This window comes from Nycticebus coucang, chromosome 4 (genome assembly GCF_027406575.1).
Source record: "Nycticebus coucang isolate mNycCou1 chromosome 4, mNycCou1.pri, whole genome shotgun sequence".
NCBI lineage: Eukaryota > Metazoa > Chordata > Mammalia > Primates > Lorisidae > Nycticebus > Nycticebus coucang.
Genome location: NC_069783.1, coordinates 71,423,089 through 71,444,438, shown reverse-complemented (window position 1 = coordinate 71,444,438; position 21,350 = coordinate 71,423,089). Strand labels below are relative to the sequence as shown.

General features: G+C 36.1%; 1 protein-coding gene across 1 annotated transcript in view; it reads left to right on the top strand.

Moving 5' to 3' along the window:
- Positions 1–21,350, top strand: part of EXOC6B (exocyst complex component 6B) — a 782,024-nt gene that overhangs the window by 129,311 nt on the left and 631,363 nt on the right. The window contains exons 3-5 of the mRNA XM_053587825.1: positions 5,602–5,649; positions 7,696–7,786; positions 7,894–7,939. Of these exons, the coding sequence (XP_053443800.1) occupies positions 5,602–5,649; positions 7,696–7,786; positions 7,894–7,939 (185 nt within the window). The remainder of the gene's footprint in view (positions 1–5,601; positions 5,650–7,695; positions 7,787–7,893; positions 7,940–21,350) is intronic.

Here is a 21,350-nt window from a genome sequence, read left to right as displayed (position 1 = left end):
AATAATAATTTATTTTATAAAATTCAGTAGAGGATATTTGACATAGGAAAGAGTAATGATTGGTTATTGTGTGAAGCAGATTAAAAAGTATGAACAATATGATCCTGGTTTTATAAACTAAATATGTACATACTCTATATGTAAATAACTAGACATTACAAATATTGAAAGATTATGTGCCAAAATATTTCAATAATCCCTGGATGCATATTAGATAATTTTAATGTTTTTATTAGTGTCTTGTCTTTGTATTCTAAGTTTCCTGAAGTTTCAAGTGAAATACAAATTTTAAAACTTCAGATTAGTATGAGGGTACAGTTGATTGGGTTACATTGTTTGTGTTTGTTAGGTAGAGTCCAAGTTGTATTTGTGTTCTTCACCCAGGAGGTGTGCCATATATTCACGTGAAAATTTTGAATGTCACTTAGAAAATTCAGTGTTATAGGATGCACGCTTAAAATTTTCATTGAACATGGGAAAATAGTAAGTTGAAATCCAGATTAAAAGAAAATAACACAGACCTAAAAGTAAGGAAATAGTGGGAAAGGGGCAGATTGCAGAGATTCTTATGAACTTGTGAGATAGAGCCCGTGACTCTCAGGTTTCTAGTTTGGTGTCTTATACTAAGAAAAATAAAATATGTAGTAGTAGAATATATAAAGAATATATATAAATATTCTAAAACTCTTTTTCATCATTTTAAAATGAGAAATTTAAACACTACCATGAAATAACTTTTAAATTCAAATTTCTGCTTAAAATGACTACATGCAAATGTAATCGAGACTTTTGAAATGATGACTTTTTGAATTCTTCAAAAAATTCAAGAAAATTATTATTAAACTATTATTATTGAAATAATAGTTTATAATTTCTTGAAAATTATTAAACTATTCAAGAAAACCTTTTCTCAGATGCAGGTGATAAAAGATTGAATTATTTCTGTTTTTTTTTATTTTCTCTATACATATACATGTGTTTATTTGGTTTCCACTTTTTGCCTTCACAAAATTAAAGAGGCATAAAATTTAATAACAATAACAATGTTTAAGATACGGACTAGAAACAAAAACCTCGTAAAGAACAAAAGAAGATAAATAGATTCGGAAAAGAAATCAGATGATGGGCGGCACCTGTGGCTCAAGGGGTAGGGCGCCGGTCCCATATGCCGGAGGTGGCGGATTCAAACCCAGCCCCGGCCAAAAAAAAAAAAAAGAAATCAGATGATTACTGCAATGAAATATTGAGCAATAATAATAATAATAATAATAATGCAAAAAAATAACATCCACACTGTCAGATAACAGTTTGTCTACATAGAATGCTTTGACTCTGAGGTTCAGTATGGAGTCATCAGTTAACTTTTTTTTTTATTTTTCCAAAGTCTCAAAAAATGGACAACTAATATTTATAAATAAAAATAGAAGATAATTTCAAAAGACAGGTCATGTCAAATCTTATAGACAATAGAAAAAATGGATATACCTGATATTAAAATTGGAAAAAATGTATTATTATAAAGGGAAATTATAGACATATTTCACTTATAAATGAGGATGCATTGAAAAGTTGAATTAAAAATTATTGTTTAAATAATGTACTTTGGTCTAAATTAAATCCAATTTATGTGAGAATTAGTCACTATTTTCTTTTCTTTTCTTTTTTTTTCTTTTCCCTCACCCCTCCCTCCTTCTCTCTCTCTCTGCTCTCCCCTTCCCTCACCCCCACCATGTCATTAATTGTCATTAATTGTCCTCATATGAAAGTTGAATAGATAGGATTCATGCTTCTCCATTCCTGTGATGCTTCACTAAGAATGTGTTCCACCTCCATCCAGGTTAATACAAATGCTGCACAATCTCCATTTTTTTTTTTTTTTGAGACAGAGCCTCAAGCTGTCACCCTGGGTAGAGTGCAGCAATCTCCATTTTTTTAAATGGCTGAATAGTATTCCATGGTCTACATATACCATAGCTTGCCAATCCATTCCTGGGTTGAGGGGCATTTAGGCTGTTTCCACAGATTGAATTATTTTTGTATTTATTCAAAAGTGTACATTACTAGAAGTTAGAGAATTTTAATAGTGTTTCCTTTTATTCATTGGTTCTGATCATACATTTGTGATCCTGAATTTTTGGGGGCTGATCAGCCTCAAATGACAAAATTATCTGAAATGTGTAAAACAAAAGATATGAGGATTCCTGGCAGGAGCTGTATATGTTATTTGTCCTCACCCAGTCATCCCAGCTTCCTGTATTTGTCTTAGGTTGTTTTTTTCTATGTTCCTTGGACTTCTGCCTCTCATACTTATCCCACAGTGCCATGGGACCCTAGTGGATGATGGGCAGGAGTATAGTCTGCCTCTAATTATTAAAGTGGTCATATGGTAGATTACCTCCTTGGCAGGGTACTGCCAAATATTGCCTATAATGCTCATCAATTGCTGATATCACTTGCTGGTTGGTGTAAATCTTCTATTCCTCTTACTTCCTTCTTGTTCCTTCAAATTGTTTCAAGTTGCAAATTCTTTCAACTTGCTTAGGATGCCCCTGAAGGAATGTATGAACTGGAGGCTACCAGTTCAGGGTTTTTGGCTGTTTCAGGCTTTACCCAGTTACTCTGAGGGCTGAAAGGATTAATGTCTAGCAGTACATCAGGGAGGCGCTTCTCTAGGGGGATCCATTTGACCTAGGTGAAGAAAGTGTAAAATGTAGTTTTGTGAACTCTAGAAAAGAGTTTAAAAAATGGAAAAAGCTAGGTGTTAACTACTTTCAATACTATTTTTACATGATATTGAAAAGAAACTATAGGATACCCATTTTTTTATGATTCAAAGTGTGTGTACACACACATAAACATATACAAATACATTTATGGATGTATAGACCCCTGTTTATGTTCTTTGAATTAAAAGAAGTGGCATCTTAGATATTTGAATTTTTATTGTTATGCATTGAAATAGTTATTGAATACTATTAAACTAGTTTTTATTACTTATTAGGCGTATTGGTTAGTTACTTATAGATATGTTTTAGAATCATGGTTTGCATGAAAAAACTCAGTAGGCCTTAATAAATAGTTTTAACAAAAACTTAGAATGGAATTGAATAGAAAATAAGGATAGATTACAAGTAGTAAGGATAAACATTGTACCTTGAAAGTCACTTCTCTCTGTGTATGTATATGTGTGTTCCCTAGACTTGTGTACTGAGTTGCAAGGGAAAACATATTTTTTTATGATGAGTTTAAGGTAAAAAAAAGAATGTGAGAATTGGTGACTTTATGAGGTAAAAAGGCTACTCTACTAGTAGAGACAATAATGTTGAATTTAGGAGTATTTATGGAAGGTCAAATTCTCAGAGATCTCCAGTTTAGGATTAAAAACATCTTATTTGTTATGGAATAACTACTGTGAGGGGAATGAGCACTGTCACTTGAGGCAGCCCATACTGTTTATATTCACATTACTTGAAACTTATTTATTATATTGAAGTGAATCTGGTATTCTAGTAACATCTGTTTGTTGGCTTGAATAATAAGTAATTTTTAGGGAGGTCCCTTTCTTCTAGTAGTTCTTGAGGTATTTGAAGGGCAGCCATTGTGAAGGTATGGTATATTGTGTTTGGGCTCCAGGTGTAGTGTATAGCGCCTCAAAAATGATTATTTCCCCCTTTTGTTGGCTAAAAATTCCTTCATCCATTTTTCATGTGGTGTGGTTTTCACTCCTCCAATCCTATTCACATCTAATCGTGCTTCAGCTATCAATGCCTTTCTTAAAAACATGACATGTTGGCTGAGTGTGGCGGCTCAGGCCTGTAATCCTAACCCTCTGGGAGGTTAGGTGGGTGGATTGCCTGAGCTTACAGGTTTGAGACCAGCCTGTGCCAGAGTGAGACCTTGTCTATAAAAATAGCTGGGCATTGTGGTGGGTACCTATAGTCTCAGCTACCTGTGAGGCTGAGGCAAGAGAATCGCTTGGGCTCAAAAGTTTGAGGTTGCTATGAACTATGACACCATGGCACTCTACCCAGGGCGACAAAGTGAGACTCTGTCTCAAAAACAAAACAAAACAACAACAAAAAAAAAAACGTGTAAGGGTAATTCTCATAGTGTGAGCTTATAACTTCACCATCTCACTTTTTTTAGACTTGGGTTCATCTCACTTTTGTCATGTAGGCCAAATCTAGCTCGCCTACTGTTTTTGTAAATAAATGAGCTATGCTCATTCATTTACCTTTTGTTTATTGCTGCATTCCTAATACGGTGGTAGAAATGAGTAGTTACAACAGAGACTATATGGCTTGCAAAGTCTAATATTTACTGTCTGACCCTTTACAGAAACATCGCCCACCCATTTTAGACAATGCTTTTATTAACATCATCTTAGATCTGCATTTTGAGCAGCTATGCACACTTAATTCATATTGTGCTCAGTTTAATAAATCCACAAAATATTTCACATGTGATGCTGTTAAGTAAATAATAAAGAAGGAATTTGATGGTTTGTTGCTTCTCTTTCTGGTACTTTACAAAGGCTTTTTGGAGGAGGTTGGATTTCATTTTGTCTTTGAAAGGTGGCATGTGTGGTAGTCTGCTCTGAAGATGGTAGTCCATGGGTAGTGTATATTTTAAGGCAGTGATTTCAAAAGCATGTTGTTTGAAAAACTATTTCCTTGAGAAAATCTTCGATAAAAGAGTGTTAAGTTTGGAAAATGTTCTGTATGATATCTCTTTCTTGGACATTTACAGTGTATGTCATATTGTGTATGTATGCCTACATAATGGAAAATGCTAGGTTGGGGAGTGCATTAAAGTTTAATGCAGATTGTCAGTTGTTGGTGGAAGGCTAGAAAGCCGTGATGAAAGAACATTGTTGAAGTTAATATTGCTCATGTTTGAGATAAGGAAATCACTATTCTATAGACTTACTTTGTCTTTTTTTACATCAAATGAGATGTTAACAGTGGATGCCAAAAAAAAGGTGGCTGCCCATTTCTTTAAATTATGAACTAGATCACTTAGAGGCTTATTCTCCTATTTTTAACTATCTAAAATGGAGATTATGCTGTATAAATGGGAATATGAGAAGCTTAGGAGCTGTTAAGAATTGTGATCCAAAAATAATTAAATTAAAACATTTTCTAAAATTAAGGTAATAAACAAATAGGGGAACCTTGACGTAAGTTAAAAAAGTTCAGTGTATACCTGACTTTTCTAGGAATACATTGGTGAAATGAGTAATATCTGTAATCAAATTTGTTCTTCCTAGATATTGTGGAGATGGTAAGACTCTTATTTTCATTCTTTTTCTCTTTTTCTCCAAAGTTAAAGTGTAATCTTTAGTCATTGTAATAGTTTGAAATGTTCTAAATTCAACATACCTGTCGGTAAATTTTTCTTTTCATTGTTCAGAAGGTCATATAAATGTCTAGTAGAAAAGACGAGATAATTTAAACCTAAGAGAATGCCACTGTACCAACATGTAGGAGAATACTGAAAATAAACTATCTATCCCCCATCTTTCCATATAAAATTTTGAACTTCTTAAACTATTGCCTGAGTATTTGTTTTTTATGAGTTTAAATTGTCTTCTCTCCACAGAATCAAGTGACGGATACTAATAGAAAACTACAACATGAGGGAAAGGAAGTAAGGCCAGTTTACTTTTTGAAAAAATCTTTTCTGTTTCATGCCATTCTCTTGGGATGACTCTGCTATTCATTTAGTGGTTTGTAAGACTATATATAAGTAGTATGTTGGAAGTGCTTGGACACTATTGTTGCTTCTTCTAATGTTTACCTGAATTAAATAAATATAGCCTATAGAAAGGCTAACTTGCAGGAGTGTCCAACCTTTTTTCTTTTCTGCTGGACATTGGAAGAATAAGTGTTGTCTTGGGCCACATAATCAATACACAAACATTAACGTAAGCTCATGAGCAAAAATAAAGGCCTGTGCAACTTTTCACCATATCTGACACAATGGATAAGCAAAACAATCCTCACGTAATCTGCATGAGGCCTACCGGCCACAAGTTGGACACCCCTGAAAGGATGCTGCCTTCCTTAGCTGTGTATTTAAAGCATTGAGTGGTCAGGATATAACAAGTGCTGTTGGCTCTGTTCTTTCCCAAATACTTGCATACTTCAAATCTTTGCTCAAATATTACTTTCTTAATGAGGCCTTTCCTAACGATGTCGTTTGAAGTTTTAGTCTTACCCCAAACCCCCAACATTCCTTTTATCCTTTGTCACTTTTTTTTTCTCCATTGCCTCTGTCATGCTCTAATAATATATTTTATGATTTTATATATACAGAGGTGGCTAAAAAATGTATATCCATTTTAAGAAAGGAAAAAACTGTATTAAAATTGTAATACTCAAGTCATGTTTGACTTCTGCAATTACAAGAGGTGCTCAAACATACCTTGTATTCATCTTTTATTGTTAGTATATATAGAGCATTATAATTTTAATACAGTTTTTTCCTTAAAGTATGTGTACATTTTTTTGCACCATATATATATATATATTTAATGTATATATATATACATTAAATGTTTTTGTTATCTAAAATTTTGTTACTTAGAATACTTTTAAGGACCATATTTAGCATAACTTTTCAGATAATAATATATATTATATATTTTAAATCTGTTTCCCTTCATTGGAAATTACGCTCCATGGTGTTAGGAGTTTTTGTTTTATCTATTGCTATATGCTTTCCATCTACCTACATAGTGACTGGCTGAAAGTAGGTACTTAAAAAAGAATCATTGACTCTATTAATTGATATACTCCCTTTTAATTTTCACAGTTTACAATATTATTTTACATCCATTTACTCACTTGTTCCGCAAGGCAGACAGAGTGAGGACAGGTAATAACACTATTTTGTTGATGAGGAAACTAGAACCAATGATCTGGTAAAGTTTATGTACTAACTGGCAAAGCTAAGATTAAAACTCAGGTTTTCTGACTCATAGCTTATACTGTTATCTGTATCATGTACCTTCTTTATCACCTAACACTTAATTTAATGCTTAATTTTGATAACCTTTAAGATTAGCTTTTGATTATCAATTACTTAATTAGGGCCATTGTCTTCTTCTTTTTGTATTGTTTACTTTAAAAGTTTGTCTCACATATTCTAAATTCTGTAGGGTTCAGTTTCTTCTAGTTGTGTTATAGAAGTCTTTAAAATAGGAGCTATTGGAATAAAAGTACGTTACTCTTAACTAAACTGTAACTCTTAGAAAAGCCGCATCTCCTAAGTGTGTAGTTTATTTGTTGAAATATGGATTTAATTGAAGATGATTTTTAAGATTCATTTGAAGCTCTATAGGAAGAACCATTTTCCTCCAGGAATCTAGCACTAATGAAAAGAATATAGGATCTTCTCAGAAGATTGACACAACTTTGAATCATGAAGGTTTGGAGAAAATATGCAAAACTTGTATCTTAGGATTTCATTTAATCTAGCCTTTCCTAGAATAGTATATGTTGGGAAGAAAGTAGGAAACCGTGCAGGAATGTTTTACTGGTTGAGAAAGGCAGTTCCTTAGTTCACTTGGCAGGTCTTACTATGCAACTGTCTGGGATTTTCTGATGAATTGAGCACAGTGTGGAAAAATGTGACTGAAAGCTTTTTATTTACAGCTATTGGCATAATTCAGTCTTTTTCCCTCTTGCCAAGCTGGTAATAGCAATGGAAGAGCTGAAGCAGTGTCGACTACAACAGAGAAATATTTCAGCCACTGTTGATAAATTAATGCTGTGTCTTCCAGGTGAGGAACTAAAAGTGGAGTAGGATTCTTGTGGTAATTTTTTTTTAGCTTTAATTATCTTTGACTTTCTCTAAATAATGCTTGTGTGGTCTTTTCTCTCTTTTAAGTCCTAGAGATGTACAGCAAACTGAGGGACCAGATGAAAACTAAAAGGTAAGATTTTTCATCGAATGTTTTTATTATATAAAATTTTGTTACTTAGAATACTTTTAAGGATCATATTTAGCATAACTTTTCAAATAATAATTAAAATCTATAACATCTCTACTTTTTGTATATCTATTGATTCATCTTTGATTTATTTATATAAGTGGTATGCTGATGTATTTTGTCATGATATGTTTAATGAATAATACTTAATGTTTGATTTTTAGAAAACCCAGTCTTCTAGGGAAAAGCATATAAGTCTTACAGTGATGATTAGTTTGAGAAACATGTTTTTATTTATTTAGTATTGTTGTAGAAAGAAATAGCACTTGTTCTAGTGCAGGAGTGTATTAGCCAGGGTTCTCTAGAAAAACAGAACCAGTAGGATGTGAGTGTGTGTGTATCTATGTCTGTCTGTCTATCTGTTTATTTTGAGAGAGAAGATATTTATTTTAAGAAATTGGCTCACATGATTGTAGAAGCTACTAAGTCCAAAATCTGAAGAATAGGTCTGTATGATAGAGTCCCAGGGAAGAGTTAATGTTATAGCTTGAGTCCAAAGGCAGTCTGCTGGCAGAATTTCCTCTTCCTTAGGCAAAGTTAGCCTTTTCTCCTTTTCCTTCCCCTTCTCTTTCCCCTTTAGCGCAGACAAGGTCTTTTGCTGAGTGGTTTGGTGTCATCATAGCTCACTGCAGGAGCTTCCAACTCCTGGGCTTAGGTGATCCTTCTCTGTCAGCCGTCTGAGAAGCTGGGACTACAAGCACGTCCCACTGATTTCTGATACTTGTTTCCTCAGAGGAGTAGCAAAGGAATAGGACTAACAAAGGGGACAAATTTCATTTGTAATTAAAAAAAAAAATATATATATATATATATACATACTGCTATATACTGCTTATCTCTCTCTGCCCATATATACTTTTATATATGCTATGTGTACTTACATAGATTGTGTGTATGAATTAAAACTGGAGAATTATTGTCATCTGTTAATTCACAGAAGTTGATATGTAAGTATTTTTTAATTCTCTGTAATTTTAGAACTTTAAGTCTGCTAGGGAAATAATACTTCTTACATATCTCATCGAACAGAACTTCTCATAGTATCTTACTTATATTCTCTAATGAGAACATGTCCTCCTGGAGAGAAAGGTGTCTAGAAAACAATCCCAAGAAATTAAAAATGTTGATGACTAATGCTTTGGCTTAAAAACATTTCTTTTTTAATTTTAGATTAATATGAAGGTACAGATGATTAGGTTACATTGTTTGCATTTCTTAGATAAAGTCCAAGTTGTAGTTGAGCCCTTCACCTAGGAGGTATGCCATATATCTTTATGTTCTGCCTGTTAGGTGAGACCACATGAATCCCATTCCCTCCTCTCCTCTCCCCTGCCCTCCTCCTCCCCTTACGTGAATTTAACTGTGCTTTTCCTTTGTATGGGTGTTCATCTACTAGTTTCATATTAGTATTGAGTACACTGGATGCTTGCTTTTCCATTCTTGTGATACTTTACAAAGGAGAATGTTCTTCCACTCCATCCAGATTAATGCAAAAGATGTAAAGTCTCTATCTTTTTTATGCCTGAATAGTATTCCATGGTATACATACACCATAATTTATTAATCCATTCATGGAGTGATGAGCACTGGGTTGATTCCACATCTTGGCAATTGTGAATTGAGCTGTGATAAACATTCTAGTGCAGATGTCCTTATGGTAAAACAATTGATTTTTCTTCTGGGTAGATACCCACTAATGGGATTATGGGATCAAATGGAAAGTCTGCTTTTAGCTCTTTGAGAATTTGCCATACTTCTTTCTAAAGAGGCTGTAATAGTTTACAATCCCACCAAGAGTATAAACGTGTTCCCTTCTTTCCACAACCAGACCAGCATCTGGAGCTTTGGGACTTTGTGATGTGGGCTATTCTCATTGGTTGTAGGTGATTTCTCAAGGTGGTTTTGATTTGCATTTCTCTGATGATTAGGGATGATGAGCATTTTTTTCATGTGTTTGTGGGCCATTTGTCTATCGTCTTCAGAGAAAGTTCTGTTTTATGTCTCTTGCCCAGTGATGGGATTGTTTGATTTTCTTTGTTGATTAAATTGAGTTCTCTGTAGATTCTGATTATCAACTCTTTGTTAGATTCATAACATGCAAATATCTTTTCCGATTCTGAAGGTTGTCTCTTTGCTTTAATTGTTGTGTTCCTAGCTGTGTAGATGCTTTTTAGCTTAACTAGGTCCTGTTTATTTATTTTTATTGTTGCAATTGACAATGGAGTCTTCTTCATAGAATCTTTCCTCAGGCTAATATCATCAAGGGTTTTTCCCATGCTTTCTTCTAGTATTTTTATCATTTCATGTCTTAGATTTGAATCTTTTATCCATTGTGAGTTAATTTTTATAAGTGGTGAGAGGTGCAGGTCCTGTTTCAGTCTTTTACATATGGTTATCCAGTTCTCCCAGCACCATTTATTGAATAGGGATTCTTTTTCCCAGTGTTTGTTTGGTTTATTAAAGATCAGATGATGATATGAAGCTGGGTTCATCTCTAGGTTTTCTGTTCTGTTCCAATGATTTATGTCTCTGTTTTTGTGTCAGTATCATTTTGTTTTGAATATTGTGGACTTGTAGTATAACATGAAGTTTGGTGAAGTGATGCCTACAGATTTGTTTTTATTACTAAGAATTGGATTGGCAATATGGGTTTTTATCTGGGTCCATAGAAAACAAAAACTATTATTTGAGTTCTTCAAAATATGATGTTGGTATTTTAATGGGGATTGCATTAAATCTGTGGATTGCTTTGGTCAGTATAGACATTTTAACAATGTTGATTCTTCCCAGTCAAGAGCATGTATGTTCTTCCACTTGTTAATGTCTTTTGCTATTTCTTTCTGAAGAGATTCTTTACCTCCTTTGTTAGGTATATTCCTGGGTATTTCATTTTTTTGAAGCTACCGTGCAAGGTATTCTGCCCTTGATTTGCTTCTTGGCTTGATTGTTATTGGCATATAGGAAGGCTACTGATTTTTGGACATTCATTTTATATCCCAAGACATTAGTGTATTTCTGATCACTTCTTGGATTCTTGTGGTTGAGTCTCTGGGTTTTTCTAAGTATAAGTTCATACTTATTGTCTGCAAAGAGGGAGAGTGTGATCTCCTCTGTCCTCATGTGGATACCTTTAATATCCTTCTCTTGTGATTGCATTGGCTAGCACGTCCAGCACTATGTTGAATAGTAGTGGAAATAGTGAATAGCCTTATCTGGTTCCACTTCTAAGTGGAAATGGTTTCAGTTTTCCTCCATTCAGTATGATACTGAGTATGGGTTTGTCATAGATGACTTCTATTACTTTAAGAAATATCCCATCTATGCCTATTTTCTTGTGTTCTTGTGAGAAAAGGATGCTTAATTTTGTTGAATTTTTTTTTAGCATCTATTGAGAGGATCATATGGTCTTTGTTTTCACTTCCATTGATCTGGTAAATTACATTTATGGATTTGCATATATTAATTTAATCTTGCATCCCTGGCATAAAGCCTACTTGATTGTGGTGTAAAATTTTTTAAATTGTATTCTATTTGCTGGGATTTTATTGAATGTTTTTACATGGATATTCATTAGTGAAATTGGCCTGTAGTTTTCCTTTTTCTTTGGGTCTTTTTCTGGTTCTGGTATCAGGGTGATATTTACTTCATAGAATGTGTTGGGGAGGGTTCCTTCCTTCTCAGTGTTTTGCAGTAGGTTCTCTCCAAACAAGCTCTTCTTTGGAGAGTAGATAGAATTCTGGTGTAAAGCCATATGGTTCAGGGCTTTTTTTCTTTGTTATTGGGAGCTTTTTTATTGTCGTTGGAATTTCAGTGCTTGATATTGGTCTGTTCAAGAGATCTAGTTCTTGCTGATAAAGTCTGAGGAGGTTATATGATTCTAGGTATTGGTCCATTTCATCCTCAATGTCAAATTTCTGGGCATAGAGTTTTTGTGGCAATCAGAGATGATTTTTGTATCTCTGTGGTATCTATTGTTATTTCTCCTTTTTCGATTTTGATTGAGGTTATTATAGATCTTTTCTGTTTCTACTTAATGTTTCCAAAGATTTATTGATTTTATTTATTTTTTCAAAGAACCAACTTGTTTCATTAATTTTATTAATGATTCTTTTGTTTTCAGTTTCATTTACTTCTGATCTAATTTTGGGTATTTTATACCTTTTACTAGGTTTGAGATTGAATTGCTCTTCTTTTTCCAGTTCCTTGAGATGATTCATTAGGTTGTTGATTTGCATTCTTTCTGTTTTATGGATGTGTGAATCTAATGTGATAAATTTCCTTTGTAGGAATGCTTTTGCAGTACCCCACAGGTTTTAATAGCTTGTGGCTTTATTGTCGTTTGAGAAACCTAATGATTTATTTCTTTATCTCCTCCTTGACACATCTGTCATTCACAATAAGGTTGTTTAGTTTCCATGACTTTTTGTGGGGCTAAAGATTTCTGTTGGTTTTGGGTTCTACCTTTATTCCCTTATTTTCTGAAAAGCTACAAATATGATTTCAATTATTTTAATTATTTTTAGGTTTTATTTTTATCCTAGGATATGATCAACTTTGGAGTATTATTCATGAACTGAGAGAAGAACATATCCTCTGTAGTTTTGGGGTAGCATGCTCTGTTTGTGTCCATTAAGCCTAATTGTTCTAGGCTTGGGTTTAACTCCCTTTCTTTGTTTAGTTTCTGGTGAGAGGATCTGTCCAGTTGTGTCAGTGGGTGTTGAATTCCCTACCTATTGTGGTGTCGTAGGATATCATATTGTTCAGATTGGTTAGGATTCATTTTATAAATTTGGAAGCATTTATGTTGGGTGCCTATATGTTTATAATTGAAATGTCTTCTTTTTGTATTGTTCCTTTGACCAGTATATAGTGTCTGTCTTTGTCTTTCCTTACATTTGTTGTTTTAAATCCACTTGTATTTGCAAATAAGATTGCGACCCCTCCTTTCTTCTGATTTCCATTTGCCAGAATTACTGTTTTCCAACCTCTCACCCTGAGTTTTGTTTTGTCCTTAGAGGTTAGATATGTTTCTGGGAGATATCCTGTGGTTGACTTATACTTTTTATCCAGTCAGCTAGCCTATGTCTCTTAAATGGGGAGTTCAAACCATTCACATTTATTGAGAGAATTGATAAATATGGTGGAGTTCTGTTCATCTTATTTTATGGAGGTCTATTGCCTACTTTTATCACTTGGTCCATTGTGGAAGCTAGGCTTTGACCTTTCGTTTCTGGGTGTCTTTATTTTGGTGGTGGTCCATTGTGATAGTCTGTGTGTATGTGGGTCTGAGTCTTGTAGCGGCAAATTTCCTCAGTGATTGCTTGTCAGCAAATGATTTGATTTTGCTGCTGAATATGAATGTTAGTTTGGCATGATATAGGATCCTAGGCTGGAAGTTGTTTTGTTTTATTAAGTTGAAAATCAGAGCCTAGTCTCTTTTAGCTGAGAAATCTCCTGTCACCCTGATGGATCTGCCCCTGTAGGTGATCAATTGGTGCTTACTCTTGGCTGCTTGTAGAATTTTCTCTTTCATTTTGATCTTGGCCAGTTTCATTACAATGTACCTAGGAGATGCTCTGTTTGTTTTGAGGCAAACTGGAGTTCAATTTCATCTCAAAGGAGTGTTTCTGAATCTTTGGTATTACTTGGGAAATTCTTAGTTATGATACCCTATAAAAGGGCTTCCATACCTTTGGTTTGCTCTTCTTCTCCTTCAGGGATACCTATAATTTGTATGTTTGTGTGCTCCATGAAGTCCCATAATTCTCTAAGAGATTGTTCTACTTTTATTCTCTTTTCTTCTGCCTTGTAAAATGACGGAATTAGCTCAAGAGACTCAGCTCTGAGATTCTTTCCTCTCCCTGGTTTGATATGTTATTGTTACTTTCTGTTGCAGCTTAAAGCTTGCTGAATGATGCCTTCAGTTCTTTAAGCTCCATTATATCCTTTCTAAAAACAATTTCTTTTTTTTTTTTTGTAGAGACAGAGTCTCACTTTATGGCCCTTGGTAGAGTGCCATGACATCACACAGCTCACAGCAACCTCCAACTCCTGGGCTTAAGCGATTCTCTTGCCTCAGCCTCCCGAGCAGCTGGGATTACAGGCGCCTGCTACAACGCCCAGCTATTTTTTGGTTGCAGTTCAGCTGGGGCCGGGTTTGAACCCGCCACCCTCAGTATATGGGGCCGGCGCCTTACTGACTGAGCCACAGGCGCCACCCTAACAATTTTTTTTTTTAGAGACTCTGTCTTTAAAAAAGACAGAGGGTGTCACTTTGTCACCCTCAGTAGAGTGCTGTGGTGTCACAGCTCACAGCAACCTACAGCTCTTGGGCTTAGGCAATTCTCTTGCCTCAGCCTCCTGAGTAGTTGGGACTACAGGCACCCACCACAATGCCTGGCTATTTTTTTTTGTTGCAGTTTGGCTGGGGCCAGCTTCAAACCCACCACCCTTAGTATATGGGGCCAGCACCCTACTCACTGAGCCACAAGTGCTGTCCTATCCTTTCTAATTTCATCATGTTTTTCATTCATTTCTTGGGTCAATTTTTGGATTTCCTTTTGGTGGTTTCCACTTTACCTTTAATTCCCTCATCCATACTCTAAATTCTCTTTCTGTTATTTCCATTATTTCTTTGTAGGTGGAATCCTCTGTGGTAGCTGCCTCATTATCTCTTTGGAGGGTTGATCTCTTCTGGTTTTTCATGTTGCCAGAATTTTTTTGTTGGTTCCTCATGTGTGTTTTCTTCTTGTTTACTTCCTTCTCCTATTTATTCTTCTTACTTCCTCCTCCTTAATTTTTCTTGTCTCTATGCTTGGGTATTGAAACACCTTTTTGGTATAGGCACAGAAGGGAGAGAAGAGAATGAAAGGAAGTTAAAAATTAGAAAAGGAGAGAAGAAAGATGGAAAGAGAAAAAAAAGGTAATTAACAGTGGTGTTGGGCAGAATGCTGTGACCTGCACTGCAATCCTAGGACTCTTGGGAGCCAGGGTGGGAGGGTTCCTTTAGGTTATGGGCTCCTTACCAGCCTGAGCAAGAGCAAGGCCCAGCCTCTGCCAAATGTAGATTAAAATAAACTGTTTTGTGTGAGGGATCTGCAAAGACAGTCCCTTGAGAGGCCAAAGCTAGAGGGACACCCTAACTCAGGGATTCAAGGCCTTCATGAGCCAGGCCAATGCCGTGTCACCATAGCCCAGGCCTCAGAGCAAGGCTCTGCCTCAGAAATAAAAAAAATAGCATGAAGGAGAATAAAACAGGCGAAAAAAGAAAGGGATATCTTGGTTGTTCTTTGAGTGATTTATGAGGGAAAGATGCAAAAAGTAGAAAATAGCCAAAAAAGAAATGAAGAAAAGAGGAGAAAAAAGAAAAGTGCTGGAAAATGTGTAACAAAGTTAGAAATCTTGATATTAAAAGTATTTTAAATACTTGATTAAGAAAGTATTTGCGTGTGTATGCAGGAACACACACACACACACACATACACACAATGCAGTATGTTGCCTGTACCAGATGTTGCTACAGGGTTAGAAAACAAAAAAATTGGGGAAAAAAGCACACTTCATCTTTTGGGTGTGGTGGGGACAGGAAGTTACTAGTTGCGGTGGAAAACTGGTTTTATTTTTCTGGTTTATTTGATTTTAATCTGGCTGTGGTTGTTGTGAGAGCATTGAGTCCCCGTAGGAGTAAGAAGCCAAAATCCTGAAGCTTAGGCCACACTTTATGGCAGATACGCCTCAACCATCCAAAAGGTTCCTGAGGCCAAAAAGTGGTCTATGCAGGGGATGGGATCTGTCCAACTTGCCCATATCTCTGTGGGAATCAGCCCAAGGTTGGCTGCCCATGGAAGTGCAGTCTTGGGACCCTGTGAATGCGTTCTTGAAATAGGCTCCTCTGATTGCTGGCTGATTCAAGGTTGTGGCTGTCTCCATTTCTCCCCTGTGGCTGTCCCTAGATGGCAGCACCCTGTCCGCTGGCCTCCCAATGAGTAGTCTACAGGTCCATACCTGTCTGGCACTGTTTGAGTTAGCTCACATGTTCTGTTCTGCCTAAAGCTGCTTCAGGTAGCTCCCAAGTTCAAAAACTGGCATAATGCCTTCCCTGTCTCCAGCCCTTTGACCAAGGACCTGCTTCTCCATGCTCCCAGGAGACCAGTGGTATCTCAGTTCCTGTGTGTTTTACACCATTCCCCTCCTGTGGAGAGGCAGATCCTTCCATAGTTCAGTCTAGTCCCCAGTCCGCCACTACACGGTGCCATGGGGGTTTTGGGGGTAGGCTCTCCTGCCAGCTTAATCCCTCAGGCATTCCACATGTAGGCTTTGTCCCTGAGTCACCAGACTCTCTTGCATCTGCTCTCTTTCCACTTTTCCTGACTGCCTTGGCTCTTGGAGTCCCTTGCTGTCTCACTGTGCCCTCTCGATTGTGGGTGGGACAATCTAGGTTGTCTGCTGTTTTCTTTTTCATACATAGGAATTCGTTATATACTCTGGATGCCTTTTCCTGTTATATGGTGCAAATACTGTCTTTTAGGATGTGATTTATCTCTTAAATTTGTAAAGTTAATATTTTTGTTGCATGATAGTTTTAAGTTTTGATATAGTCAAATTTATTTTTTTCTGGGTTTCAAAAATTTTTAATTTTAAACATTCTAACATTCTTAAGTCAATATAAATGTGTTTTTTTTCTTGAACCAGTTGAAAGTTAGTTGCTAAAATGGTGCACCATCCTTCCCAAATACTCTAGTGTGATTTCCTACAGGTAAAGACATTCTCCTATAGAGAATAGAAATTAACGTTGATGTATGTATTACTAGCTTCTAATCCTCTTACCCAATTCAAGTTTTGCCAGTTGTCTCATTCATGTTCTTTATAGCAAAAGAATCCAGTTCCAGTCATGTGTTGCATTTAGCTGTCTTATCTCTTTTGTTTTCTTCAGTTTGGAACTATATTCATTCTTTCCTTGATTTTTATGACTTTGTCAGTTTTAAAGATTATAGGCCAGTTATTTTGTAGAATGAATTTGCTGTTTTAAAAAGCTCTTGTCTGACAATCTCTGTTATTAAATTACATTATATAGATCTCACATTTAATGTGGTTATCAATAATGAGTTTAAATCTACTGTCTTCTAGTTTATTTTTCATTTGTCTTACCTGTTCTTTATTCTTTCTCTCTATTCCTGTCTTTTCAATTAGTTGACTATATTTTAGGATTTCATTTTATATTCACTAATGCTTTATTATCTATATCTCTTTGTTTTACAGTTGTACACTCAGTTTCCTCAAGGTATTTGTTACAGGTCCCCATGGATAACAAAATCCATAGAGGCTCAAGTCCCTTATAGAAAATACTGTGGTGTGCATATAACTTATCAATGTCCTTTTGTATACTTTTAAAATCATCTCTAGATTACTTATAATACCTAACACAATGTAAATGCTATGGAAATAAAACTACACTGTGTTTTTAAATTTGCATTATTTTTAATTGTTGTATTGTTACCTTTTTATTGCTTTTTTTCTGAAAATTTTTGATCCATGCTTGGTTGATTCTATGGATGTGGAACCTGTGGATACAGAGGTCTGACTGTATTTTATTTTCTTAGTGGTTGATTCTAGCTTTACAATGTATACATTTAACTTACTGTGGATCTTTAGTATTAATTTTGTTTTTCCTGGTTATAGGTAAGTTTTATTCTTATCATGTCTAGTAATTTTTGATTGGGTAATGGATATTATGGTACGTTGATGAGTATCTGGATTTGGGGGGGGGAGCTTTTTTTAAAAAGAGAGTATTGGGCTTTGTTTTGGCAAAGAGTTCAGTAGGTTACAGATCTATCTGTTATTTTCAACCTCCCACCCCCCCTTTTTTTTTTTGGAGACACAGTCTCAAGCTGTTGCTCTGGATAGAATGCTGTGGCGTTATAGCTCACAGGAACCTCAAACTCTTGCGCTCAGGCGATCCTCTTGCCTCAGTTTTTCTATTTTTAGTAGAGATGGGGTCTCACTTTTGCTCAGGCTGGTCTCAGTTTGTGAGCTCAAGCAATCCAGCCGCCTTGGCCTCCCAGAGTGTTAGGATTATAGGTGCCCGGCCTCAAACCCTATTTCTAAGTTCTTCTAGGCCTGCCTTCATTCCAGGAATAGTTTAGCTTTTAAATGAGACTTTACTAATAAGACACTCTGTAATCTACTCTGAATAACTCAGGAGTCCCTGGGAACTCTTTCACAGTTTCTCTTCACAGAGAAACAGTTCCAGTGTTTCTCTTCCTTGTCTGAGTTCTTGAAGTGTTCATCTTAAATCACCCTGGGTTGATCTCCCCTTCCCTTCTCTCAATTCTGTCTTCCACTCCCCTTCCCTACCTTCCATGTAGAAATTTTACTTTTCTCATGCTTGTGCTAGTACTCAGAAGATTCAAGGAGACCCCTGTGTAGTTTTCTGCAGTTCTTTTTTTGGTATTGCTTCCTTTTTTGGGTGAACTCTGCTGCAAAACTTCAAATTACCTCAACTTTCCTGAACTACTATCTCTGACTTGTAAAGTTAGGAAGGCTGATGAGCTAGCTATTTAAGTTTTCTGTGGCTGAGTCCATGATCTAGAAATTACCTTTAAGTAGATAAGACGAGTTATTACTAAACTTGTCTTGTTTGTTTTCCTTTTTTTTGTTGAGACAGAGTGTCAAGCTGTCACCCTGGGTAGAGTGCTGTGACATCACAGCTCACAGCAACCTCCAACTCCTGGGCTCAAGCTATTCTCCTGCCTCCATTGCCCAAGTAGCTAGGACTACAGGTACCCGCCACAACGCCCACCTATTTTTTGGTTGCAACCATCATTGGTGTTTGGTGGGCCTGGGCTGGAGTTGAACCTGCCAGCTCAGGTGTATGTGGCTGGTGCCTTAGCCTCTTGAGCCACAGGTGCCGAGCCTTGTTTTCTTTTTTTTAGGGGTACGGTTCTGTGTTGCCTAGTGCTCAATGTCTGAAAACAGTTGTTTTTTTATATTTTACCCAGTATTCTACTTGTTTATAAAGTGGGAGATCATGTCTGTTCTTTGTTAGAGACTTTCATGGCTGAAATTTTACTATTTTTTTTTTTTTTTTTTAAAGCTACAAATACTGATTATTCTACTGGGTTTTATATTCCTAAAGGAAAGATAACTGACTATCTTTCTTTCTTTTTTTTTTTTTCTTTCTTTCTTTCTTTCTTTATTTTTTTATTAAATCATAGCTGTGTACATTGATATGATCATGGGGCATCATTCACTAGCTTTACAGACCGTTTACCAAGTTTCACATATACCCTTGTAAGATGCACCGCTGGTGTAATCCCACCAATCCCCTTCCCTCTACCCACTTTCCCCCTCCCTCCCCTCTCTTTCCCCCTTCTCCCTATTCTTAGGTTGTAACTGGGTTATAGCTTTCATGTGCAAACCCTAAATTAGTTTCATAGTAGGGCTGAGTACATTGGGTACTTTTTCTTCCATTCTTGAGATACTTTACTAAGAAGAATATGTTCCAGCTCCATCCATATAAACATGAAAGAGGTAAAGTCTCCATCTTTCTTTAAGCCTGCATAATATTCCATGGTTACATGTACCACAATTTATTAATCCATTCATGGATCGATGGGCAGTTGGGCTTCTTCCCTGACTTAGCAATTATGAATTGAGCTGCAATAAACATTCTGGTACAAATATCTTTGTTATGATGTGCTTTTTGGTCTTCTGGGTATATGCCCAGTAGAGGAATTACAGGATTGAGTGGCAGATCTATTTTTAGATCTCTAAGTGTTCTCCATATCTCTTTCCAAAAGGAATGTATTAATTTGCATTCCCACCAGCAGTGCAAAAGTGTTCCCTTTTCTCCACATCCGCGCCAACATCTCTGGTCTTGGGATTTTGTGATATAGGCTAGTCTCACTGGAGTTAGATGGTATCTCAAAGTAGTTTTGGTTTGCGTTTCTCTGGTGATTAAAGATGATGAGCATTTTTTCATATGTCTAAAGGCCGCGCGCCTGTCTTCTTCAGAGAAGTTTCTCTTCAAATCCCTTGCCCAGCCTGCGATGGTTTCCCTTGTTCTATTCTTGCTAATGCGTTTGAGTTCTCTGTGGATTCTGGTTATTAAACCTTTGTTGGAGACATAACCTGCAAATATCTTCTCCCATTCTGAGGGCTGTGTGCTTGCTTTACTTACTGTGTTCTTGGCTGTGCAGAAGCTTTTTAGTTTGATCAAGTCCCAGTAGTGTATTTTTGAAGCTGCTTCAATTGCTCGGGGCGTCCTCCTCATAAAATACTCGCCCAGCCCGATTTCTTCAAGGGTTTTCCCTCTAGTATTTTTATAGTTTCATGTCTTAAGTTTAAATCTTTGATCCAGTGAGAGACTATCTTAGTTAATGGTGAAAGGTGTGGGTCCACTTTCAGTCTGCTACAGGTTGCCAGCCAGTTCACCCAGCACCATTTGTTAAATAGGGAATCTTTTCCCCACTGAATGTTTTTAATTGGCTTGTCAAAGATTAAATAATGGTAAGTAGCTGGATTCATCTCTTGGTTCTCTGTTCTGTTCCAGACATCTACTTGGCTGTTTTTGTGCCAATACCATGCTGTTTTGATCACTATTGATTTGTAGTATAGTCTGAGGTCTGGTAGCGTAATTCCTCCTGCTTTGTTTTTATTTCTGAGTAATGTCTTGGCTATTCGAGGTTTTTTCTGATTCCATATAAAACGAAGTATTGTTTTTTCAAGATCTTTAAAGTATGACAGTGGAGCTTTAATAGGGATTGCATTGAAATTATATATTGCTTCGGGTAGTATAGACATTTTAACTATGTTGATTCTTCCCAGCCATGAGCATGGTATGTTTTTCCATTTGTTAATATTTTCAGCTGTTTCTTTTCTTAGAGTTTCGTAGTTCTCTTTATAGAGATCTTTCACGTCCTTTGTTAGATAAATTCCCAAATATTTCATCTTCTTTGGCACTACTGTGAATGGGATAGAGTCCTTAACTGTTTTTTCAACTTGACTGTTGTTGGTATATATAAAGGCTACCGATTTATGAATGTTGATTTTGTAACATGAGACGCTGCTGTATTCTTTGATCACTTCTAAAAGTTTTCTAGTAGAGTCCCTAGTGTTTTCCAGATATACTATCATATCTGCGAAGAGCGAAAGTTTGATCTCTTCTGACCCTATATGGATACCCTTGATCGCCTTTTCTTCCCTAATTGCAGTGGCTAAAACTTCCATTACAATGTTAAAAAGCAATGGAGACAATGGGCAGCCTTGTCTGGTTCCTGATCTGAGTGGAAATCTTTCCAATTTAACTCCATTCAATATGATATTGGCTGTGGGTTTGCTGTAGATGGCCTCTATC